Source organism: Lynx rufus, unplaced genomic scaffold (assembly GCF_022079265.1).
Source record: "Lynx rufus isolate CCGP_SWC_20201006 ecotype Redwood Valley unplaced genomic scaffold, mLynRuf1.p SCAF_2, whole genome shotgun sequence".
NCBI classification, from domain to species: domain Eukaryota; kingdom Metazoa; phylum Chordata; class Mammalia; order Carnivora; family Felidae; genus Lynx; species Lynx rufus.
In genome coordinates, this window is record NW_025814834.1 from 75,484,809 (window position 1) to 75,512,092 (window position 27,284).

General features: G+C 39.8%; 1 protein-coding gene across 3 annotated transcripts in view; it reads right to left on the reverse strand.

The window, feature by feature from the left end:
• The window catches only part of GPD2 (glycerol-3-phosphate dehydrogenase 2), a 140,665-nt gene that overhangs the window by 12,879 nt on the left and 100,502 nt on the right, over positions 1-27,284 (reverse strand). For all 3 annotated transcript variants that reach the window (XM_047082915.1, XM_047082916.1, XM_047082917.1), the window contains exons 7-13: positions 24,384-24,548; positions 23,412-23,556; positions 16,306-16,499; positions 3,239-3,373; positions 2,806-2,981; positions 2,153-2,284; positions 1,075-1,233 (exon numbers count right to left, since the gene is read on the reverse strand). In XM_047082915.1, coding sequence (XP_046938871.1) covers positions 1,075-1,233; positions 2,153-2,284; positions 2,806-2,981; positions 3,239-3,373; positions 16,306-16,499; positions 23,412-23,556; positions 24,384-24,548 — 1,106 coding nt within the window. The remainder of the gene's footprint in view (positions 1-1,074; positions 1,234-2,152; positions 2,285-2,805; positions 2,982-3,238; positions 3,374-16,305; positions 16,500-23,411; positions 23,557-24,383; positions 24,549-27,284) is intronic.

Here is a 27,284-nt window from a genome sequence, read left to right on the forward strand (position 1 = left end):
AAATGGGTTCAAGGAAGGCTTAGGGGAAAGGGATTGAACCAATGAGTACAGAAAGTGTATTTTTTTAATAAATACACAAAAATGCCTCTGCATATTATACTAGTTGGGTTTAACTAAAACACATGATAATCTTCCATTTATCACAACAAGCCCAGGGTAGTACATGGGGGCATGTGAGCATCACTGGCTTTCTTTCTTTAATCTGGATATAAAATTCCAAATGACACAAATCAATAAGTATTTAGTGGTCAGGCAGTAAAACCGCTATTTCCTACCAAAGGCCAATTTGCAAAAGTGTGAATTTCACTATAGAATACATTCTAAAAGTGTTTTCAATGGAAACCAGAAAAAGTTCTACCCACAATCATTATTATCCTACTTTTTCAGGAATTATGACCACCAAATTTAAGAGTATTTTTCTCTGTAAGGGATTTTCCAGAATCAACCAACACATTTTGAAACCAGAATATCTTTGCCGTTTCCTAAGACCTAGCAATATTAAAACACACTCCCACATATTAATTGGCAAGAAATCTAAAGTTACCATTGAAAACCATGCTAGCCTCTATGAACAGACCAAGACATCACATGCTATAACAGGAGCTGTGGTGGGGCACCTGGGTGGCTCAGTCCGTTGAGCATCCAACTCTTGATCTTGGCTCAGGTCATGATCCCAGGTCCATGTCAGGCTCTGTGCTGAGCATAGAACCTGCCTGAGATTCTGTCTCTCTCTCTGTCCCTTTCCCCTACTTGCACTCTTCTCCCTCTTTCTAAAATAAAATAATAAAATAAAAAAAAAATCTTTATTAAAAAAAATTTTAATGTTTATTTAATTTTGAGAGAGAGAGAGAGACAGACAGAGAGTGGGGGGGGGGGGCCGAAAGACAGGGAGACACAGAGTCCAAAGCAGGCTCCAGGCTCTGAACACAAAGCCCAATGCAGGGCTTGAACTCATGAACCGTGAGGCCGTGACCTGAGCCAAAGTGGGATGCTTAATCCACCGAACCACCCAGGCACCCCAAAATAAAAATCTTTATAATAGGAACTAGGGTTTTAAAAACCACTATATAATACCTCTTTTTTATAATCATCCCAATTGAGTTCTCTGCCCATCAGTTCAACAATCCTGGGAAGGGCTTCCTCTGCAGCCTGGACATTTAGGAAAGCCAGGCGAGTACGCCGTGAAATCATATCCACTGCCGTGCAGGCATACTCCTTAATCCCGTATTTCACCTGAATTTAAATTAAAGCAAAATTATTAGTTTAGTTTTTTTCTTAAAAAGAAGACATAAAATTTCACTTAAGAAAATTCACAGAGAAGTGACGTTGCTCTTTATATACTCTGGTTCTCTAGCAGGCATGGGACAAATGACGACATCATACAGGTTCCCCATCTGCCTGCCAAAGGAGGTTCACAAATTGGGACAAAGTGGAAAAGACTTAATGCCTTCCTACCGAATTGAACCTGGCCCAAACATGCAGACTGCATCCTTTCTCATTTACCATCCACAGTAATCACTCTCCTCTTTGCTAGTGCTTAATATGGATGCTAATTTATGTCACCAGCAAGGCAAGGAATATTAAACAGTATGGTCTCCTCTCCTTAGCTGTCCAAAGTTTTCTGTCTCAGAGTATGCAGATGATGGAAGGCCTGCATCCAATCAACAAGCAAAGGCTTACTGGACATTCATGTTTTAAAGTACAATGAATCATAAATAAGGCGCGGCCTCTGGCTTCACAAAATGTAAAAACCTGATGAGAAACAAAGCTTCAATCTTTGAGAAGTGAAGGGCCATATCAGGATATGTCATCAGGCAGCACACGAGTGGAAACATCTCGAAGAGTTACAGATTTACAGATGGGGCAAACAGCTGTGAAGTAAGAAGGCTCGGGTGGGATGGGTCTGTGGAGGAGGAACAAATCCATACCGTGTTGTCTATTATTCTTTTGATTGTTACCATTTCAGTATCAGTTCAGAATTTAAGTTTATAAATGAAAGGATCTGTGCCGGGCAGACATGTCGCTATAACGGTTTGGGCTGGCAAGTGGGCATTGAAACGTAGCTACACAGAAGTTTTAAAGGAGATGGAAAATGAGCAGGTGAGGGGGATCCCAGGGCAGACCAGAAATTCCCACACGGCCATTCACGTACCTCTGCTTCAATGTATGGAAATTCTGACACAAGACGCACTCCCACTATAGGCCACCTTTTTCCGGTTACACTTGCCATTTTGGCCACCTCAAAAGCCTTGTCCCCATAGGTGGCGGCCAGATGCTGTGCAACCTAGGGAAACAAAACCCCAACAGGCGGGTAACTTGAATACCAATACTTCTCGGCACAGAGCAAAAACTGCACACGCTTATCCTGTCAGTTTTTCACAGCCAGTAACTAATAGTTCCAGGAGGGTATTAGGTTTTGATTTTGTGGGAGGAAACCACTTGGGCTCTGAATGCTTAGGCCAGCACTAACTCTGCCACACATGTATCACTGTATCAGTGACGGATGAAGCTTCGGCTTCACTCTGCCCGCAATATCACTTGTGAAGAACCGCCTTCCTCAGGCTCGAGACAGAAAAATGTGGGAGGCTCTGTCTGTGGAGAACAAACCAAAGAAACTCCGGATTTTAAAATAGAAACTCGTATGGGCACTGCCTTTTCAGCTCTTTTCCTTAGTTCACTTCCATCGTTATGCAGACAGAAACAAACCCAGCAAAAGGAAATTCTAAATCGGGGAGGCCTCCTGGTTGCCAGTTCTGTTAGTGGCAACGGTGAGCACAGGTAAAGGGTAGGACGATGCACACCCACCTCACTTTCAAGGCCGTAATCCTGGACAAGCCGAATATAGAGTGTGGGGCTCCAATCTTTGCCTCCTTGAAGGAAAAGCCCAACCGTTCTGCTTGGCCCTGCTTTCAGATTGTGAGTCTTGATAGCAGCATTTATGGTATCTTCTGCCATAGAGCGATACGTTGTCCACTTCCCACCTACATAATTCGATGAAGAATTCATTAGGCTACCACCCCTTATTTTCCTCAGACTTACCCATTTACCAACTTATTACCACCAAGATTCACCTGTTGTTTATAACCAATATGGCGCAGCAATGTGTAAGACTTTACTCAGAATCATAAAATATATATATATATATCCCTGTTCATTAGCATCAAGGGAGATTCTGGTGTGACAATTTAACTCGCGATCCTATCTGAAGCACATCCCAAACAAAGGTAATATCCCATACCTGCTATAGTGATGAGGCCGCTCTCACTGATATCCACAACATGATTTCTGGAGATGGACTGAGTGTCTGCAGACTTGGGATCTGTGACAAGGGGACGGATACCACTCCATGCTGCCAGGACATCCCCTCTTCTCACTGGGAAGAATCAATGGTAAAGGTTGATAGGATTCCTCAACGATAGCTCAACAAAGCTATGGCATAGTTAATAAGCAGGGCAGAACTCAGTAAAAGGAACACAGGGATATATATACTTTGAAAGGGAGAAGAAGCCCTTAAAGATAACAACTGAGTGAGTGGATAAGTACGGCAAAAACTCGAAGAATTATTTTGTGACAAAGATAATCTCCATGAAAAAAAGCGAAGAACCTGAAAATCACGGGGGGGGGGGGGACGGACGGAGGGGGGACACTGGTACTAAAAAGGAAACAAAAGAAACATGTTAGCAGCCCTCAGCACTTGGGGGGGGGGGGCAATCTAAAATAGCTGAAAGAAACAACAACAAAGTAGAAACAAAGACAAACCAGTAGATTTATGACTTGTTACATTTCCTCCTAGAATATATCTAGCTATCTCTTCTCAGGACAAAGATCCTTAGTAAACAAACAAGCCTGTAACAGGATATTATCTCCCCTCATCAATGCTAACTTCTTATTGAGCATTTAGAGTAGGCTTAGCCTTGTCAAAGCACTTGATATGTACTTTTCATTTCATTCCATCTCACAAAGACCCATAACATCAGTTATTATTATTCTCACCATACAGATGAGAAAAACAAAAAACAAAACAAACAAAAAAAGAACCTGAAAAAGTTTAACTAGCCCAAAGCAAACATTTTATAAATGGTAGAACATCAGAACCCAGTTCTTCCCGATTATAAAGTTCATATTCTTACCCACTAAATGTACCCACCATCTTTCAACTTTTGACAGTCTTCATGCCCTTTTTCTTCTCTCATCCCATTATCTTTTTAACTGTCACAAAAACAGGTATACTGGCTCCTCCCAGTATAGGCACACAATATTTGCGTTACAGTGTATGGAAGGTCTTTAAATATTCAAGATACCATGGAATTTCTCTTACTGTCTCTATCAAAATACAATCACCACTCTGTACCAAGAATTCATGGAATTTACAATAGAATTAGACAGCTGTTGCAGAGCACTCATTACTGAACTTAAAGATGGCTAAGGAGAGTAGCCTAGTTGTGGTTCCTATGCACCGTGAGGGGCATGGGCAGAGACCCAAGGGCAGAGTTTTCAGAATCCACTCTTCTTTACCCAGATCAGCTTTAGGAATGGCTTAGCCCCTTTCTTCTCCACTCTACACATCAAGGAGATGACCTCATGTACCAGTCCAACAGCTGCCAAATGATATAGACTATGAGGGAGTGAATGCTTACCTGGTCCTTCTGCACTTACTTTCATAAACCAGTTAAATTATTCCTGGATAATGGAAGAGTAAGTGGGGGGCGGGGGAGGGGGGGTGGAGGTTCCTGGGTGGCTCAGTTGATTAAGTGTCTGACTCTTGGTTTTGGCTCAGATCATGATCTCAAGGTTCATGGGATCACATCGAGCTACCATATTGAGCCCCCCATTGGGCTCTGCACTAACAGTGCAGAGTCTGCTTGGGATTCTCTCTCTCCCATTCTCTCTGCCCCTTCCTCTCTCTCTCTCTCTCTCTCTCTCTCTCTCTCTCTATGATCTCATGATTCATGGTATCACATTGAGCCACCGTATTGAGCCCCCCATTGGGCTCTGCACTCTGCACTAACAGTGAGGAGTCTGCTTAGGATTCTCTCTCTCCCATTCTCTCTGCCCCTTCCCCGCTCTCTCTCTCTCTCAAAATAATAAATAGACTTAACAACAACAACAACAAAAATGCTTTAAGAAGAGTAAGTGCAATTTTACTTCTACCATGACTTGGGATCAGGTGTTACCTCCTTCATCTAATTCCTAGCTATTGAAAAGTTGACTTTCAAACATCAAGACAATGGGAAAACTGGGTATCCACGTGCAGAAGGATAAGCTCAAAATGGATCTAAGATCTATACATAAAAGCTAGAATGATACAGCATTTAGAAAAATATATATATACAGGTCTACATGACAGGGAGCTTGGCAATGATTTCTTGTATATGATCCCAAAGGCACAGGCTAAAAAAGAAAATAAAAGAGAGAGATAAAACAGATTTCTCAAAATTAAAAACTTTTGTGCATCCAAAGACATTATCAACAGAATGAAAGGGTAACCCATGTAATCGGAAAAAAAAAAATTGTAAATTCTATCTCTGTCAAGGTGTTAGTAATCAGAATATATAAGAACTCTTAAAACTCAATAACTAAAAAAGACAATGTGATGAAATCTGGGCAAAGGATGTTCAAACATATGTCTCCAAAGATCTCCGACTGGCCAATGAACACATAAAATGATGCTCAACATCACCAACCACTAGAAATGCAAATGAAAACCACAAGGAGACACAACTTCACGTCCATGGGGATGGCTATTGTAACCAATCACAAAAAAACAGAAAATAACAAATGTTGGGCGAGAATTGTGGGAGAAAGTGGGATAGCCTTGGGCATTGCCGATGAGAAGGTAAGATGCTGCAGTCAACTAAGAGTAAGTGCATGGCATTTCCTCAAAAAGTTCAACATAGAATCCCCACATGATCTAGCAGTTATAATTCTGGGTACATACATACCCCAGGGAACTGAAAGCAGGGAAAATTTGTACACCTCCACGTTCATAGCAGCATCATTCATAATTATTGAAATATGGAAGTAACCCAAGTGACCACTAATAGATGAATGGATAAATAACATGTGGTCTAGGGGCACCTGGGTGGCTCAGCTGGTTAAGTGTCCAACTTCAGTTCAGGTCATGATCTTATGGTTCGTGAGTTCGAGCCCCACATCAGAAACTGCTGTCAGCACAGAGCCCACTTCAGAAACTCTATCCCCCTCTCTCTCTGCCCCAACCCCATTTGTGCACCCACTCTCTCTCTCCCTCTCTCAAAAGTAAGTAAGCATTTAAAAAATGCTAATAACATGTGGTCTGGACATGCAATGCAATATTATTAAGCTTTAAAAAGTAAGGAAATCCTGACACATGCTACCTTGAAGACATGCTAAGTATAATAAGTCATTCACAAAAGAACAAATATTGTATGCTTCCATTCATATGAGATACCTAGAGTAGTTAAACTCATACAGACAGTAAGTAGAATGGTGATTAGCAGGGGGTGGGGAGGTGGTATATGGGGAGTGAACGTTTAATGGGTACAGAGTTAGGGAGGATAAAAAAGTTCTGGAGATTGATGATGGTGATAACTGCACAAAAAGATGCATATATTTAATGCCACAGAACTGTATACTTAAAAATGGTCAAACTGACAAATTTTGTAATATATATATATATTTAATCATAATTTTTTTAAAAAATCAAGACAAAAGGAAAAATTGACAAACTTCAAGTCTCAGAAGATTAAGACAGAATTTTACATATAATACAGAAGTCTCAGGGCCCTTACAGCCCATGCCATCCCCAGCCTTAGTTCAAATTAAAATCTCTCATTCAGGGGAGCACATTTCTATGAGCACTGGACAGTGTGATTTTAGATCCCACTCAATGCTTGGTAGCGTGCCCTTGTACAGTGAACCTCCTGTGTTTATACACAGCACTACCTGAAAAGTATTTAGAAAATATCCAGCAGACTCTTTATGTAAAGAGCTACAAAGACTCCTTGAAATGATTGGAATAGTCTAATTATTATTTTATTATTATTATTATTATTATTATTGTTTACAAAGTGCCTAACCAAGTAAAAGAGACCCTAAAAACAAGTTCTACTGAGTGGCAACTGGGTGGCTCAGTCAGTTAAGCGTCCAACTTCGGCTCAGGTCATGATCTCACAGTCCATGAGTTCAAGCCCCCCATCAGGCTCTGTGCTGACAGCTCGGAGCCTAGAGCCTGCTTTGGCTTCTGTGTCTCCCTCCCTCTCTCTGCCCCTCCTCTCTCTCTCTCTCTCAAGAATAAACATTGAAAAAATTAAAAACAAGTTATACTGAATGATAGATAATCCCTCCATCTTTATCTCAAATGGAAAAAACAGATTTCTGGTAAAGACAAATTCAACTAGGTAAATTTGGCATGATTTAATACAGCTCCTTGAGGGCCACACTCTTTTTTTTTTTCGTTTTTTTTTTTATTTTTTGAGGGTCACAATCTTAACACGACTATAATCTGAAAGAAGAGGCACCCGTACACGTCTATAGTGGTGGTTAATCAAATCCATATCTAAACATGGGATGCGAAAGAAAGAAGAAACATCATACACACATACATACATCATACATACATACATACTGATGCAGAAAGCCCAAGGCTTCCAGTCTTGTTAACTGGAGACCTAAGGGAGTCTGAATGCTGGGATTCCATTTCTAAACCTGCCCCTCTGATATGTGTAATTTCTTCATTAGGTTTAATCCTGATGGCTGCCATGGAATGAGGGTTAATTCTTGCTTCACACAATTCCACAAAAGTCTTGTGTAACCTCAACACAAATCATGCAATGTTTTAATCTTTACAAAACCCTAACTAGGAAATTACCGCTATTTTCCATTAGAGTTCAAATAGCCCTCTGAGTCAAAAATAAACCTTAGCCAACCACATACAACGTCACTGTGGTCACCACAAAGTCTGCAGCGTGTGTCTGTGAAATTCCTTAGGTAGCCACACTGATCAGGAATTTGGCTCCAACTTTTAAAGTCCTCTGACTGGTTTTAAAATTATTTGATGGAAAATGAGACTCTCTAGAGTAAATCTGTAACATATGCAAATCTTCTTTGTGCAAATGCTTTACCTTTTTTTTTCTTTTTTCTTTGCCTTTTTTGGTATATCAGCCAGAAAAACACATCTGTAAAATTGCGTTGTTGAAAACAAAAAGGCCAAACTAAAATATCCAAGGTTTTCATTCATAGAGGAATATTAAATAAAACAATGTGTATACTGACATCATTTTTAATCCTTACTCCTGATGTTGATACTCAAAAAAAGAAAACACTACCAAAAGAGTTCATAATGTGTTAGGAAACTTAATTTACTTTATATCCTAGCGTTCAGCTTTTTAACCTCAGACTTATATCAGATAAAGTTGGGATTAAATTTATTTAAAAAGATTTTTTTAATGTTTATTTTTGAAGGAGAGAGAGAGACAGAGGGAGAGTGGGGGAGGGGCAGAGAGAGAGGGAGACACAGAATCGAAAGCAGGCTCCAGGCTCTGAGTTGTCAGCACAGAGCCTGACGCGAGGCTCAAACCCACAAACCTTGAGATCATGACCCAAGCCGAAGTCAGATGCTTAACTGATTGAGCCACCTAGGCGCCCCAGGATTAAGTTTATTTTAAAAGATACATGTAAGATAAATAATCAAATTTTAAATCATATTTAAAATATGAATCAGTCTTTATGGTCTGCAGGATTTTTACAGTATTAGACCAGAGAGTGGTTGGATCAGGCTATCTATCAGTTTTCTCCCAAGCTTTTTATTTTATTTTTTTTTTAATTTTTGTAATGTTTATTTAGTTTTGAGAGAGGGAGAGAAGGGCAGGGAGGGGCAGAGAGAGAGGGAGACACAGAATCCGAAGCAGGCTCCAGGCTCCAAGCCATCAGCAACAGAGCCCAACGTGGGGCTCGAACCCACAAACTGTGAGATCATGGCGTGAACCAAAGTCAGATGTTCAACTGACTAAGCCACCCAGGTGCCCCAAGTTTTCTCCCAAACTTAAGATTTAATGATTTTTGTGGATTATGCAAAATGCTATTTCCTGCTGAAGGATAAAGTGGTTGTACCTCTCCACCACTGGAATTAAGTAATGACTGGTCAGGGACATCGGTATAATCTATGTCCATAGGGCAGAGCATAGTTAAACACACAAAACATGAATTCTAACCTCTTGTATAAAAGACAGCAACCAACTGAACTAACATATTTCTCTCCTTATCACCTATTCACCCACAGTGGAAACCTTGCACTTTGTTAAACAAACCCTAATTAAAGTTGTCTGATGAAAGAGATTCACAAGCAGTAGACAGAATAGAGAATCGTTAAGATACCTTTTAATTCTGCCTGAAACTGCTACAGCCATATTGTAACCATAGAGGAAACAACCGCAGGATAAAGCCAACTTGGAGGGTGGAAGGGTGAAGAGAAATAAGGGCCCCGTGCCTTCGACATCGCAGAATCACTGAGTTCATCACCTCTTGAGCCTTCTTACTGCTGGAGGTTTTTTGGGTTTTTTTTTTTTAACAAGATGATAAATTTATTTTATATAACAAAAAAATACAGACTCAGCAACTCTCTTAAATCGAGTATTTCCTTCTCTAAAAGTGTATATAAATACTTCTAGATTCTGTACAGCAGCACTGTTCCTTAGACTTTCTGCAGTGCTGGAAAGGTCCTCTATCCACAAGGTCCAATTAGCTAGCCACCAGCTGCATGAGGCTATTAAGCACCTGAAATGTGGCTCGTGTGACTGAGGAACTGAATTTCAAATTTTATTTCATTTTAACTAATTAAAAATGAAATTTCCACATGATATGCATATGCACAGGCCATGCCATTACACAAGGCAGCTCTAGAATAAAAATCCCCAAGTAATAAGTAGATCTCAGCCTGGTCCTGGGAGATCATCAAGCTGGGGACCTTCCACAGGGCCACCTTGCCCACAACTCTAATTGAGCATCCTTTCGGTGAAATGTGACTGCATTTCCTTGGCTCAGAAGAATACAATCTGCTATAATAGTGTGCTTTCCCCGCAAATACTTTACTGTCCCAACATGTTCCACATTTATCCTTTCAGAGTATCCTTCTCTCCTACTCATTTCATGAGTTACTGAGAAATGAAAAATATTTTTACTAAATTAAGCATTCCTACCCTCAAGTTCTTACCCAGAAATCCTTTCTGTCATTCAGGTTGCAGCCAAGAGTAAGTAGTGGATATCACCCTACTTTAAATTCTCCAAGGTATGATATGTGAAGAAAATAACTCAAACCAAGGCCTTTATGCGTCAGAGCTCACAAATTCATCTTGATTTTTTTTGGTTCTCCTACTACCAGGATAGCTAGACCATATTTCATTACTGTTTCATTTTTCCCACCAGGTTGAAAGTCTTCAGCAATGTCAATTCTAATATTTCCCAGCACCCCAAATACTCCATCAAGTATGGGTCACGTATAGTGATCAATAAATATGAAGCGGCATATTAAAACATTCTGAACTTCTCATGTCACGCAAGAACAGGTGACGTTACAAAAATCAAAAGAAATAATATATTTGGGCCTCGGAGCCAATATCCCAGGCTGTAAATAAAGTACCTAATGACTATATATTTAAAAAATCGGGTAGTCTCTTTTAACATAAATGAGTGCTTTAATAAAACAAGATGACAGGAAACAACACTACTGTTAAAGTTGGGAAAAGTCCTCATTAAACACCACTTGTTAGACCGATTCACCCAGATGGCACTCGGTTGATTTTTTAAGTGCCAAATGCCCAGATGTTACAAAACCCACGTACCTCCACGGTGTATAAAAGTAAAAGTACTCGGCACTATTTTCAAAAAAGGTGTTGTCAAAATAAAATAGTCCTTTTACCATCGTGTTTGAGAATTATTTTTATCGCAATCCCAATGCAGGTTTTAGCATGTATAATATATAAAGAGTAAACTCTCAGTAATAAAGTTAAATAGACATTTTTCACAGCTGGCTGAAACGACTAAGTGCTGTGTAATTGTTTCAAATTATAATGAATATTTTTACTCTTAAAACCTTGGCAAGACAAGGGTTTGTTTTAAAAATTAATAGACAATGAAGCCCACAGGATGTGACCATTAAGAGCTAAATGTGTGGTTTTGCTTCACGTGAGTTATTTAGCCACACGTTCTGGGGCGTTCTTTCTCATGTTTGCCGCTTTCCAAAAGAATCAATAAAAAGCATGTGAAAATATCTAAATGAACACAGGGGAAATAGTGTCAGAAATCAATACGTCTCTACCAGCATGTTTAACCTGCTGAAATGAAGTGTTAATCACAGAAATAAGATACCATATTACATTTATAAACTAATGAAACTAGAAAAAGCAAAGCGTGTGACACTATAATTAAACAGCTGGAAGACGTCCAAGCCTGTGTAAGTTGATAACCCTGGTACAATCTCTGGCAGTGAAAAGGCAGGTCTGCAGCGAGTTGATACGGCCAGCTTGGTTGTTAATTGAATAACCGGCAATCTATAAACACTACTAATTGCGTGTGTGGGAACCTGTGTACAACTAAAGACGCTGCCTGAAGGAGCACTCCAGAAAGACTACGTGAATAAAGCGCTCGGCAAATCTTCTGTCTCGCTCGATCCCTTTGAGTCAGAGCTTGGTTCCCCCACTGCATCCTTCTGATTAACCTCTACACGGCAGACTTAATGATACATTTTTCAAAAGATCGTTTTTCTTCCTAACCCCGCTAGGCATCGCACAACTGTCAATGCCCCATTTCAGAAAAGAACAAACAAGTCATCGAGAAAATTCAGCCTGTGAATGGAAAGCTTTCGAAATCGTAAAAGAAGACATGGTCTTATTCCCAACAGGCAAAATGCTTTTCAGAATTGTTGCGACGCATTTTGCAGAAATGTGGCAGCTGCTGAGAACAGCACGGAGTGTTAAGATTTGACACTTTTTTTCCCCCTTCCTTAAGGATATAGCCATTTGGGGAGGCTCAGAAACCGTTGTCAGAATTTTACTTATTCATCCATTTAATAAATCCTTTTAAGCTGATTATGTCAACCCTGGTGACTGCAAAACATTTCACAACCACGGCTCTAGGATCTAAACAAACTTTTTATTTTTTAGGTCTGTAGAGAAGACCGCTTGGCCCAAGGGATTAGTTATGAGATATGACACCTCTTCTAGCTTAACATTCAGATCCAAATAAGGCCAGTCTAGAGCAAAGGTCATTATCATTCTGCAAGTGTCTAGCAGCTTCCAGGAAATGAATTGAGAGACTTAATCCACTCCCTGGTGGATATAATACCACATCATAAAACCCGGGACTACCAGCGAGAGTACCGTGCGGTACTTAGCAGTGCAAGTATTGCAGCTGGACTGACTTGGCCTCATCGTGGCTCCAACACGAACAAACTGGGGGCTAGGAAGCCTCAAGTCATGGGGCCTCGGTTTCTGTGTCTGTAAAACAGGAACTGCAGGGTACATCTCGTAAGGTTGTCATGAGGAACCAAAGAAAAAATGAGGGCGGCGTGCTCAGTAGAGTGTCTTGCATGTAGAAAAGTGCTCAGGAATTGTAGGGTTTTAAAAAATAAAGCATGCATTACCCATTACAGACAAACGGAGGGATCAAAATACGTGCACAGCACCAGCCTGTGGCCAAATAACTGGGTAGTGTCTGAAGCTGAGTTTCTCTCTTCCATCTCATCAGGATGGAAGAGATACCGAATTGCACCAGAATTCCTTGGAAAAAATAACAAACTTGAACGTCTCCACTTCAAGACATAGACATATATTAGCAAACTGCGTTCTATCCAGACTGAGGGTAACGCCTCACATATGAGACCTTCGGTCAACTAGAAACAAAGATGAAAACAAACTATAAGGAATCATTATGAATTAATTGTATTAAAAAGAATAAGTTGGTAAGTCGGAAAGGTGTGATAGATGGTGTGCACAGAGAAATAAATGATGTGAAACGGCTGTCACCTTTGCTTTCACACCAGGTATTTGCTGCTTAGAGAATTTTTAATCTCAAGAGTCCCCAGGCTGCTAGAAGAAAAGGCCGGATGTACACCGTTTAGATATTAATTTCAGCCACTTTTACCAAAAATCACAATTGGCAAAAAAACCCGTCTTTGTTACTTTTACCAAGTAACCTGACTAACAAAAGGCATGCTAAGTGACAAGAAGTTACAGACCAACCAAGCCCCGGCAGGTATTGCTAAGTCCTCTGTCCATTCACAGAAGAAAGTGGGGGGTGGAGGGGGTACACGATTCAGTCTCTGCTACAGCCCAAAGGCTCATTTCACTGGTGGAAATCCCCACCTACAACACAGGCACAGCGGCCTTTTGGAACCTGCACCTGTTTCCAGTATATCCAGCCTCACAGCACATATAAGCAGTTAGATTTCTCATCTTACTGCATGTGAACTTTAAGAAGCTGGAAACTGTCAACAAAGAGCTCTCTGCTCTTGAATTAATTTTATTTCTTGCTCCAACAACCCAAACTTCCTGCTCTTAGGGCCCAATATCAATCCACTTTTAGCTAATATGGTACTCAGGTGAATGCAAAATGTAGCAGGATTTGTTAACAATAATCATTTATACATTAAAATACAATCATATCCAGAGGCACCTGGATGGCTCAGTCGGTTAAGCGTCTTGACTTCGGCTCAGGTCAAGATCTTACGGTTTGTGAATTAGAGCCCCGCCTTGGGCTCTGTGCTGACAGTTCAGAGCCTGGAGCCTGCCTCAGATTCTGTGTTTCCCTCTCTCTCTCTGCTCCTACCCCACTCATGCTCTGTCTCTGTCTTTCAAAAATGAATAAACGTTAAAAAAAAAAAATACAATCATATCCAGATGAAAGTCCTCCTAGATTTCAACAGAAAGTATCTAGCTAAAATTACATTGCATTTTGAATACTTAAATATGGATATTAAATAAGGCATGACCATTTCCCAAATAACTGTGTGCGTGTATATGAGTGTGTGAGAATACAGACATTAGTCACACAAATTTCAGTTATGAGTGTGTAATATACCTGTACCATTATTGTAGATCCCAAAGAGACGTCACTCAAAATTAAAATGTATCCATTACTTGATATCAGAAGAAACTACCTCTATACAATATGGATCATTCAATTAAACCAGGAGAGTCCCCTGAACAATTTTTTTTTTTTAAGGAAGTTTGCTTGTTTATAAATGTGTGATCACATGATGATAAAAAATCCCTTGGGGAAAAAGGATTCATGGACTTTAGTGAGTCACATCAAGAAGAAAATTGTGGCTTTGTATGTCCTCCACTGAAGCCAACATTATAGAAGATTCCTGACACAAAAAGATGAAGACTATATATTTTTCAAAATCTAAAAATTTCTACCTTAATATAAAAAGATTTTCAAACTGCTACCAGCGTCAAAAACCCTGAAAACACCTATTACTAATTTATTTCATTTCAACCCCGTATTGAGGGGCATACCAGATTGACAACAAGCTTTGTGGATGAATAAAGAATCCTTACCCTCAAGGAGCTGCAAGTGAGAATACACCTTAGACTCCTGCCTATATATAACATTGTGATATACTAGATCACCGTTCTACAAAAGTTTGGTGGTTTCCAAAGTGGAAATAGTATTTTGTCAAAATGAGAAGGTGGGGGAAAGGGCATCCCAGAGCAAGGTTTCATCCTAAACAAAGCATGAGGTTGAAAAGTGCACGAACTGATTTGGAGGTGATAAGACCACAGAAGGCACAAAGGTGGAGTACTGAATATAAACCTGCAAAGACAAGTTGTGGAGAGCCTTAGAGATAGTTTAGAGCCAAGCCAGATAGCTTAGAATTTCTCTTAAAGTCAATGAGGAACATCCAAGGGATGTTTTTGAGCAGGGAAGTGATGGTGAGAATGGTGTTTCAGAAAGAAGGTGCTGATGGAAGGGTGAGACAGGGTGGGAACGGGGACCTGACCTTGGGAAGCCAGTTAGAAGGCCAGTGCAGCTGCTTGAGAAGTGACATAGGCGTGACCAGGACAATGAAGTGAGAGGGGATTTACAGGGTACTGCAGAGTGAGCACAGATAGGAACTGGACTGAATGTGCAAAGAGAAGGATCCCCGAAGATGAGAGGGGTGCCTGGGTGGCTCAGTCCGTTAAGTGTCCAACTCTTGATTTTGGCTAAGGTCATGATCTCATGGTTGGTGAGTTGAGGCCCTGCATTGGGATCTGTGCTGACAGGGTGGAGCCTGCTTGGGATTCTCTCTCTCCTCTCTCTCTGCCTCTCCCTTGCTCTCTCTCAAAATAAATAAGCATTTAAAATAAATTAAGACTATTAAAAAAAAAAAAAAAAAGGCCAGCATGCTATTTCTGGCTTGGGTGACTGGATGATAAGGCTATTAACTGAGATAGGAAATAGAGAAGGACAATGTTAGGAAACTTCAGGAACTAGCTGGGATAAAACATATTCATTATATATGTGCAGTGGAGAAGATACTATTAACATCCAAACTAAAAGTAAGTATGCCCTGGTTAGCATGAAAAAGAAGTTAACTTTGGCTCTTTCAATTAAAAAAAAGCATACTGGGGCACCTGGGTGGCTCAGTCAGTTAATCTTCCAAATTCTCCTCAGGTCGTGATCCCATGGTCTGTGAGTTCGAGCCCTGCATCGGGCTCTGTGCTGACAGCAGGCGCTTTGGATTCTTGTGTCTCCCTCTCTCTCTCTGCCCCTCCCCTGCTCACATCTGTCTCTCTCTCTCTCTCAAAAATAAATACACATTTAAAAAAATTAAAAAATAAATTAAAAAAAATAAAAAAGCATACCTCTCCTACTTAGTTAAATCCACTGTCAACACTACTTTTCATATAGAAAAGCTCACGAAGCTCTCAGATTATATAGCTCTATCCTCTCATTTTTTGACTAATTATTTCCTAAGGATATCCTGTATCTGTAAATCAGATCTTCCTAAACTCTAGAAATTAAATTGCAATGCAAACATTTCATGCTCTTCTCAGAGAGCACGAGTGTTTAGAGCTCACGTATGGCTTGTGTACAGCCATTAGAGATGGTCAGAAAATGACTGCGTGAGGTTCGTGTGGATGTAGAAAGCAGGGGGGGACCAAGCAGCTGCTTCGCATTGTGGTATAATTTGGTCCCCATAAATCTTCCAGAAGAAGTGATCAGTACAGAAGAGTCAGGTGTGAAGAGGACTCAGACCTTAGATGTGGCAGTTACCAGTAAGAGCTGGGATGGGCCGGGAGATAGAAAAGAAGGAAAACAAACTCAAAGGAATGCATAAGTTACCTTCAACATCACAACTCAGGTAGTTACGCACTTCATTCAAAATGAAATTGATATCTTCTTCCGAAGGGATGGGATGGTGTGTAATATCCGTTGGAGTGTCGGTAGTGCCTGCTATTGTCATCTTTTGCCAGGGTAAGAAGAAAATTACTCGCCCATCGCTGGTTGCTGGGTCAAGCAGTCCCATGCTCTCTGGGCTGATGTAAAAAGAAGGGTTACAGATTTCTGAAATTAGCAGAAGTTTAATCCTTAATCTGCAGTCTAAAAAACTACTTTATTCACTAATTCTCATAGAAGCAAACAAGAAACACATGAACTATTACTTTAACTGCCGATACTCTAGCCTAGAAATTCCTAAAAGAAAAAAAATAATAATACTGGTAACAGAAAAAGAAGGGAGCACGTGTGATAATAAAACTCACAGCACAACCAGCCCTCCCCATCTCAACAACGCAAGGTTAATTAAGAAAGTGGACTTCACTTTCCAATTGTTTGGGTTTTTATATTCTTTGGACCATTCACATCAGATAATGTCAGCGGGGATAAGTGTCTATAATTCTTTTTGTGATGGTGAATTAAGGATTGCTCTTCAACCTTTTTTCAAGTCAATGAAAAGTATTTTCCTTGGACATTTGACATCTGACACATCTTTCAGTGGAAGGTCTCAGAAGTACGTGAGAAAAGTGAAGGCTCTAAGTTTCTAGCAACTAAAATGTGATCAGAAAAGTTCTTTACTTCTTTGTACCTAGATGAACTTACACCACTTCACCAAATATGAAATTTCTTACTTTACTTCAATTTTATAGAAATCTCAAGAAGTGCATCAATGAGAAAAGGGCTGGGTTTTCTACTATTACATAAATAACAGTGAATGAGGGCAAGGTCAAAAAAGGGAGAGGAATATCTTAGCAACGACAATCTTTAAACAGACATAGGAGGTTAATGTATTATGCTATTAAATCAAGGTTCGAAGATGCCTCTTTTGACAGATTACATAAAATCTTCCCAAATATGAGTCAATAATTTTCACTAACACATACTTAATATTTTAAAACCAAATTATAAAACACACCAGAAATAATAAGCAACTAGAAATATTAACAAAACCTGTCCAGTTGTCTCATTAAATCAGAAACTATTGTTTTCATGCATTCATGAACCATTCAAAGAAATTTGGAGAAGTTGAAAAAGGGGCGGGATGATCTTAAAGTGTCATGTTCAAACAGGCCCTACCAATCTTCAGAGAGCTGTTTCAGTCTGACTGAATTCTCATAGCAAGCCAATGTTAAAGGCATTTTCAGCTTCTATTAATGAAATTTCTTAAATAGAAAACACAATTCCATTTGGTTTAAATAAATTTCAAGAAGTCCCTCCTATACCCGTAAATTTTAAAAAAGCGTAAACTTTTTATGTTTATCATTCCTCTGAAAAAACTTAAAAAAAAAAACTCATATTGATTCAATTGTATAAGGGTGAGGGCCTAACAAGTGCTTAAAAGTAAACAACAATAATTTATTTCATGAAAAAGAAATCTAGGGATACCTGGCTGGCTCAGTGGGTACAGCACGTGACTCTTGATCTTGGGGTCTTTAGTTAAACCTCATGTTGGGCATACAACTTGTTCAAAAAAAAAAAAAAAAGAGCTACAAAATTACTTGAAAAAAAAAAAAGAAATCTATAGTCAGCTTAGCATATACATCTTCTTTATGTAAACCACAAAGAGTGTAAAGCTTTTGTTGCAAAGAACCATGAGTCCCATGAAATGCTGCCATTTCTTTTTTTTTTTTTTTTTTGATGTTTATTTTTTGTGAAGGAGAGAGAGCAAGCACGCAGGGGAAGGGCAGAGAGAGGGGGAGACACAGAATCCAAAGCAGGCTCCAGGCTCTGAGCTGTCAGCACAGGGCCCGACATGGGGCTCGAACTCACCAACCGTGGGGTCGTGACCTAAGCTGAAGTCAGATGCTTAACTGACTGAGCCGTGACTGAGTACTGGAAATGCTGCCATTTCTACAGAGCCTTTGTAGAACCACTGTCTACAGGATCCGTGAGAGACACGGAGAGAGTGGGCCACAGTCCTACTTAACATACGCAAAATGCATCACAGAAGTGGGTCAATCATTTAAACCTTCAGCTAAGATTTCATCTTCATTCAGGGTTGAAGGAAATAATTTTACTTTCATTTTTATATATTGAAAACTGTAAGTATCGAATATTTTATATTTTTTTCTTTGTGTTTCTCCTAAGACTCTCTTTAAAAAAATCTTAAAAGACACTAGTTAATTACGTAGTTTGTAAGCAACTGATTTGATCCTGGGTTAATATGCCCTTACATTAAATCAGTCACTTTGGGGCTGGGAATTCATTCAGAGTTCAAGCTTCAATCTGATAAATAGCACCATGTTGAAACAAAAGAATAAACTGCATCTCCTAACATTTAAGGAACAAATTATATGTTGGTATATTTTATGCATGATCATTTTATAGAGCAGATATCATATGAGGTACTTAAGTAACTCAATAAACCCGACAAAATTTTGCATAAAATTATTATATTCAACAACCTAGACATGAAATGCTATTAGGAAAGCACAACTACTGAATCCTTTAAAACCTTCCAATGCAATAAAAGCAGTTTAAAGGGTGAAGGTGATGGTTACCAACACACGCATAACTGGATCCTGTAGAGAATCAACTGCTTAAGTGAAGACATATGTGTCAAACATAAAATTAACAAGCACAGAGGGAAGACAAAGCTAGTAATGAATGGTATAAAAATTTAAGAATCCACTTGGAAATACCTTTCATCAGTTCTAAATTACCTAATTCATACTCTCCCTTTGGGAAACATTTGTTTTCTTATGAAGGATTAATTCTGCAAGGTCACACTAAAGTTTGAAAATGGAGAGCACCTGTAGTGATGGTCTATACAGGACAGGGACGCGTAGGTCTTTCCTCAATATGTCTGATTCACTGACATCAGGAGGAAAACCACGCTGCTAATTTACGTGTGCGTCTAGGATTAAACATAACGAACATTTTTCTCACGCAGACCACTGGCTTCCTCAAGTACCCTTATTTCAACTGAAATCAATTTATTGTTAACTACTTAGCAACCAGTGTTAGAGCTAACAGTACGCACACAGCGATACAGAAACAACAACAACCACCCCCACCACAACAACACCCCCCCAGAAACCTGACTTCTTGTCAGGGGTAAAAAAACACCTATAGGTAGAAGGAGGAGATGATTATTTTCATGTGTGTAAAGTCATCGTGCATTGTGGCTGCTTTAAAAAGAGCATCTCACCGCAACTCTGATGGAAATTTCAGGTTTGTTCTTCATGTAAACTAAACAGCACCTTTAAAATTAAATGATTTCTGTGTTCTGGGTTTTTGGAAACTGAAATAATGCAAACAAAATGTCTGCTACCATGGCACATGTCTTTGAGGGTCATAACAAGGTTAACAAATGCCATAAAGATACTACTCCCAAAACAGCCCAACATGACATACACATGGTCCTTGCCTTACATTTAGCAGCCTACACTCAACAAATCAGTGGCTACAGGACTCACTACATATCTAAACTGATCAGGTTCTAGTGGAAATGTTAGACCTTAAGGTGCCACCACCCAGTGTATGGGGCAGCCCCAGGAGGTCTGACTCATCCCTGAGGGCCAAGTGGAACCCTCGAGCTATAACTGAGTGTGACTGACTGATGAGCCCAGGCAGCCATTTCAGTCTGACATCTCCCAGCCCCACCCAAGAAAGTGAATTGATATGGAGAGCAAAACCAGCCCTCTGGGATGCCTGAAGGTCAGGGCTAGAAGGGAATAAACCCTTAATCCAGGCCAGTATCCAAAACTAAGGAGCTCATCTGCGGCAGACCCTGAGCAGGAATTGGGCTGCAAACCACTCCCGGAAGGTTTCTAACAGGAGGTATAGCGGTTACAGTTCAAGGTGCTAAAAATGGGGACATTAATTCCTCCCAAAGTGGCATGAGATCACTTACTGCATCTGAAGCAGGCCCAGCTGTAACTCACACTTTCACGCTTTATGGGGAGGTGCCCTGAAGCTAATGACAAATTCTGGGGATTAAGAAAGGCATCCTGTTTTGAAAATATTACATCCAGGTGATATATATTTATATTTCTTTAAAAGCACCTATCTACTCTGTTATTAGCGTATTATAAAGTTTAGTACAGAACTATATGGTGTAGCATTACCTCTTTCATGTAAAATGTTTAAAAGGATAGACGTTGGGGCGCCTGGGTGGCGCAGTCGGTTAAGCGTCCGACTTCAGCCAGGTCACGATCTCGCGGTCCGTGAGTTCGAGCCCCGCGTCAGGCTCTGGGCTGATGGCTTGGAGCCTGGAGCCTGGAGCCTGTTTCCGATTCTGCGTCTCCCTCTCTCTCTGCCCCTCCCCCGTTCATGCTCTGTCTCTCTCTGTCCCAAAAATAAATAAACGTTGAAAAAAAAAATTAAAAAAAAAAAATAAAAAAAAAAATAAAAGGATAGACGTTTGTGCAAGTATGAACACACAGTTTTACAGAAGGAATCCTAGGAAGTGTTACTGATTACCAGAGAACAACTGAAATGGGGAATAAGGCAGGGGGGCATGAGGAAGAAGAGAGAGGCTCTCACTTTTCCTTTTGTGTCCTTCTATTTTCTACAGCGATTACTTGAACGCATTTATTTTTATATACATGGGTTATCAGAGCAATAAAATGAAGAATCATGTTTTGTTTTCATAGTTTCACTTTTCTATATCAAAAATATCCCTTATAGGTGTTACATTGAATTTTCACTTTTAAAAAAGCAACAATCTCTATTTGGTCAAGTTAACACAAAAAAGTTAGTAGGATTCATTCAGGAAATATTTACTGGTCACTATTAGACACTGCATGAAGAGCAGTCAACAAAATAGATACAAAGGATCGCAGGATCATTGTCAAAATGTATACAAATCAGGTACTACCTTGAGATAAGGAACCAGAAGCTGAAAGAAGTAGCTTGCCAAGGCCAAACAGTCTGTAAGAGGTAAAGTGGTGAACATCAAGTAGTACATCAAGGTATCACCTTAATTTACCCCCTGGCTCCCCATTTTAATGATGGGCAAACTAAGGTTTACAAAATTCAAATGGCCTGCCCCAAATGATATCTATTAAGTGGCAGAATTAAATTAGGGAATAATGAATCCTCTGACATCACAGGACAATAGTGAAGAAAACATGAAACATAATAACACATGAGGATATATTGAATCTACTAGGATCTAAACAAATATGCAAATGTGTGTGTCTGTAGCGTAGGTCTTATATCCATAGCCTAAAAGATATTAAAGAAAAAAACCCCTCCAAAAAAACCCTTATAAACTAGCTGTCTTCGCATATTTTTAATCTAATACAAAATAGATGCATATGATTATGAATGAAACTATTGTTGAAAACTTCTCTATATACAAGAAACATTTGCATATTTACATGTATTTACTTCTCTCCTTTTCATTTAACAAAACTCCGGTTCCAGATTTTAAAACTCTATTAAGTACTGCTACGTAAAGTTTTATTATCAAGACTGAAACACCTTGGTTTCTTTAGTCCTCAATTAAAATACTAATGATGGTCTACTTATCACACATAGACATTTAAAAATGAGACAGAAATCTTGGAAGTTGGTGGATAAAAAATGGACTTTCATATTTTTTTTAATAGAAGTGTAATATTTTTCTTGGGAGAAGTGAATTTGGTACAAATTAGGTGTATCCTGGAGTCTTTTTGGGAAGATTTGGTTATTGAAAAACTGATGAAACAGCAGCATCACATAACATAGCAGGATAGCATCCCAGGAGAATGTAGATATTAAACAAAATACAGATTCTGTTCATCCATTTAATCAAATATTAAAAGACTGATATAACTTTACAGAAATGTATTACAACATGGAAGAGATAACTCTCATCCTAACCACGTTACCTAGAAATTACCACCTTTAACTGTTACCCATAATCGTATTACCTAGAGATAATCACCGTTAGTATTTGATGTATTTCCTTGTAGTCTTTTTTCTATATTTACGCAGTGTTGAGATCACATTACACATTTAATCTTACATCCTTCATTCTAAACTAACAGGGTATTGTTAATGTTTTCCTAAAACATTAAAGTTATTTATAATTACAATTTTTAATGACTATATAATATTCCCTTGTGCAGATATGCCACAATTAACTTATCCATTCTATTAAGGTTAGCACTTAAGGAGTTTCTAATATTTCTCAACTATAGATAATATCATAGTGAATACCAGGAGCATAGATCATTACTCCATACAAAATTACTAGTTTGCCTACTGGATTTACCACATATGGAGATAAAAAGGGTACACATATTCCATACTCTCATCATGGTTACATGATTCACAACGCATTTCAAAAGTCATAAACATAAGAGTACACGAGAGGTCTTCATGTTCAGATTCTTCATAAGCCAATTTGAGTATTTATAAAATTATTTTTTTAGTGTTTTAATTAAAATATGCCCTTCGTGGAATTTTTTTTTACAAAATTTACCCTTAATATTTTAATTAACATTCAAAAATACTAAGGTGTAATTTCTGAAGGTGAGTACACTGAAGAAAGTACAACAATAGATCCCAAATCATTAACCCCTAGAAGTGAGTATTGCCGTAAAAGCTAAGAAATTCCCAAGTCTGGATTGTATTTTGTGTTTTGGAAGAGTTCCTTTGCTTATTTCTCCTCATTTTGAACAGGAAGCTAGACCATCCAGTAAGAAAAGTGGGCTGAGGGGCACCTGGGTGGCTCTGTTGGTTAAGCTTTGGAATTCAGCTCAGGTCACGATCTCACGGTTTGTGGGTTCGAGCCCCGCATCGGGCTCTGTGCTGGCAGCTTGAAGCCTGGAGCCTGCTTCGGATTCTGTGTCTCCCTCTCTCTCTCTGCCCCTTCCCAGCTCGTGCTCTCGCTCTCTCACTCTCATTCTCTCTCTCTCAAAAATAAATGAAGAAGCTTTAAAAAAAAAAGTGTGCTGAAAGAATAAATGCAACCGATTTCCTGTCCCCCTTGCAAGGGTGCCGAGTTGGCACACAGTTACCTGTAATAACCAGGCATCACAATGTGGACACCAGCGCTCGGCTGGCAGATAGCTGCGGCGTTCTTATCATCCATTTTGCGCACGGTGTCTGTGAAAGGTCCCGTAGCATTGATAACGCATTTGGCTCTCACATCAAATTCCTGCCCTGTGAAAGAAAGCAGCATCAATCACACACCCCATTTGTTTCCCTGCTCACCGATGCTTTGGGTTATTAATTTACCTATAAACTTAACCTATGGCGAAGTACACTGTGCACCACACGAAGGGACACGAGCAGCCAGTTACTGAAAAGCCACACAAAGGGCTTGCATCCGAGTCGGTCTACCCAACACAAGTCCAAATCGAAGAAAGAACGTGCCGCTTCGTCATCTCGGTTCTCAGTCTATTTTGCGAAGTGCCCGGCATCTGAGCGCCAAACGTGAAGAAAGCCGGGTGAGTAAATAATCCGCTTTCTCCCTAAAACTCAAATGTGTCAACAGCGCTGCCGTGAGACAACATAGGTCTCAGTGTTGGTTTTGTTCAAGGAAACGAGGTGATTGTGAAGCTCTGCCTAAGTGGCCACAGAACCAGGACAAGAATGGAAAATCCAACCAAAGGTAAAGTGATTGACTCTAACGATGTATAAATGCACTGCCTGTGTCACTTACTTTGAAACTTGGCACGCTTATTTAATTTTATTAATAACATGTTTTTGTCCAGAAAACGGAATACCTTCCTAGCTGTGGGAATTTTGTGGGCATTTATTATTATCATTATCATTATTGTTATTTAACACAAAGGGGAAAAATTGCCAAGTACCACAAGGGAAAATTTTCATGTTAAACCAGTCATTGTTGACAATAAGGAATATAATTAATATGACTCTGAAATCTGGCTTAAATAAAAGAGAAGTGACAGAAAAATTATGATTCAGTCATTACATCGGCGAGGCAAGATGCTAAGAAAGACCTTCCCGCTAGGGCCTCGGCGTACCTGTGAGCACGTCCTTACACCGTGCACCGCTCACTCGCTCTTTCCCCGTGTGGGGGTCTGTCTTCTTGAGCAAGCTCACGACCTCCATGTAATTGGCTGTGGCAGCCCCGTACCTGGCAGCAGTGAGGGCAATGGCAAGGTTCATCCGTGCATCGTTGTGTTGTCCTGCAGCAGGGGAAAGCATCAGAGGAGGGACAGGAGTCACCTCGAGCCACAGACTGGTGGAACAGAAGTGTGTCACAACAGATATGTCACATCTGTCCCTGTCACCCAGAATCTACATGATGGCTGGTCAGCTCTATAGGGCATGATTTAAAAATACATGGTCGTTCTCGGCCAGGCATTTACCTGCCATTTCACCAAGTGCACTTTTGTATACCGCCGAAAGGCCAAAAAATACCCCTTTCGTACGGAGCTCACATCAATTAGCTGAAAGTTAAGAAGTAAGTAATTATTCTCGCAGCTCGGGAACATATGTACATGTCAGACTTTTCCTAATACAGACAACCCGTATGCACGAAAGTGAAGCAATTCAAAACCTCAGAATATTTGACACCCCAACTGGTGTTGATTAACAATTTTTATGAGTATGTGCTCTATCTAATATTCAAAATCAAGAGCTTAATCCCCCATAGAGCATCTCTATGCATTCTATAAAAGGATTTTTCTTGGTTTGACTCTTGATCAGAGCTCCTTAAAATGTAACATTTTTTTTTAATCACACATAAAAGGTAAGAAATTAAGCAGGGCAAAATTTAATTACAGAACAATTCCTACCTGTATTGTTAAAGATTTATTGCTGAAAAATCCTAGTTAAAGAAAACTAAGAGGGAGGTGAAGGGGGGGGTGGGGGAAGATGATTAATCACTTTAAAATACTGGCATCACTAGAGACGTTTTCTATTTATTATTGCCAGTGGAGTTCACGCTGACCAGGAAGAATTACTCTACATTGCAGGGGCCAGGTTCTCTGTGCCCTGAATAATTAATTACTCAGGGCTAGATGTATTGAATCAGGGTTCAAATTCCCACACACTGGGATCAGTTCTATCAAGATAATACTGATAAAGGGATGAATTTGTAATGGATATTGTTGTTGATTTATGTTGCCAGCATACCAAACATTTAGTATAAATGGTTTATGTAAAGTTTCTTCCTTGTGATTCCGCCTGTGCAGGGCCAGAAGCCCTGCACAGGTAATCTGTTCCAGCTAAAAGGGCAAAGTTATAAAGAGAGAATCAATGACTGAAGATTCTGCCACCCCTCCCCACAAACATCTTATTCTAAAACTGCTGAACTAATACAATCAGCCAAGAGCCTTTCCCTCTCCATTAAGTCCTCTATCAGTAGAGAACATACATTAAACTTCAACATGCAGAATAAGGGGCTATTTCATCCCAAAATTAAAAAATGAAAGTAGAGGAAGAAAGGAAAACAACAGCAGCGGTAGCTGAATTCAGTGGGAAGAAAGACTGGTAGCATTTGTATCAATTTCAACTCAGTTTGACTCTAAAGTTGCTATTAAAATAGCAGACACATTTAAAGTTAAGTCTAAGAAACCAACTTCTATTAATGTAGGGCTCATTTAAAATTGGAATATGTTCCACCAAGTTAAATGCATGCAAACAGACCAAAGACACTGAGAATTCCATTATAGATCTTCTCTCTAAATTAAAGAGAGTACCCATTCTATCCAATCCTTCTGGGAGATTTATGTACCTAACAGTGAAACACCCTATGGGCAGTACAAGAAATCCAAGCCATGTTTGTAAGGTAGCAAGCCTCACACCCCACCAGGTGTGCCTTGATTTACACACTGGACAAGTCTCTGGAAAGCCATGTGTATATTAACTCTCTTAAATCCTACACAGAAGTCACTATTGAAAGGGACCAGGCAGAAAACCCATTTGTTAACTGACAGATTACTTCATAAAGCAGTGTATCTATTACACAATCATCCAGTAACACAACTCTAAGCTTTGAACACACAAAATCTCTCTTTTAATACCTTATCAAAATATAAAGTCTCACTGGAACAGCTTTGGTATACTTGATCAAGCTCTGTTGCTTCTATACTAAGAGATGCCTCAATTAATTTCCAAATCCTGAGACTTTTAAGGTAAACAAGATCGTCCGTTCAAAGTGTGAGGAGGAAAGAAGCTTCTTTGGTCCTTATCTCCCATGCCCATCCACTCTGCTACCCAGTAGCCCCTGCCTTGACCCAAATCAGCATGGCACTTACTTATGAAGGACGGCCCTTCCTGGGATGATCCTCACCTGCCATAATTCTTCCACTCCCATTATACTTACTACTTAGGATTGTTACATTTTTGCAACTCCCTCAACATTCATGCCATTTAACACCTTCTTGCATTTGTCCACGCTAATTCTTCTGGCTGAAATTCTATTCTGGAAGCTCTGGAAAACTCCTCTTCATCCCTTGTGACCTGGTTCAAATATCCCCTTGAAGTCTCACCGTATCTGAGTCCCTCCAAGGCAAAGTTGTTCATCCCTTATTCTGAGTCAGTATCACATCTTGTATATACATTTTTAGTAGCCCTTATGATATTATGTTCAGCCATGTATCCATCAACTTAAAGAAATAATAAGCCTTGGGGCGCCTGGGTGGCGCAGTCGGTTAAGCGTCCAACTTCAGCCAGGTCACGATCTCGCGGTCCGTGAGTTCGAGCCCCGCGTCAGGCTGATGGCTCAGAGCCTGGAGCCTGTTTCCGATTCTGTGTCTCCCTCTCTCTCTGCCCCTCCCCCGTTCATGCTCTGTCTCTCTCTGTCCCAAAAATAAATAAACGTCGAAAAAAAATTATAAAAAAAAAAATAAGCCTTGATTATGAGTCAGGGTCTGACATAAATGCAGAGAACACACTGGTGAAGAGACACAGGGTAG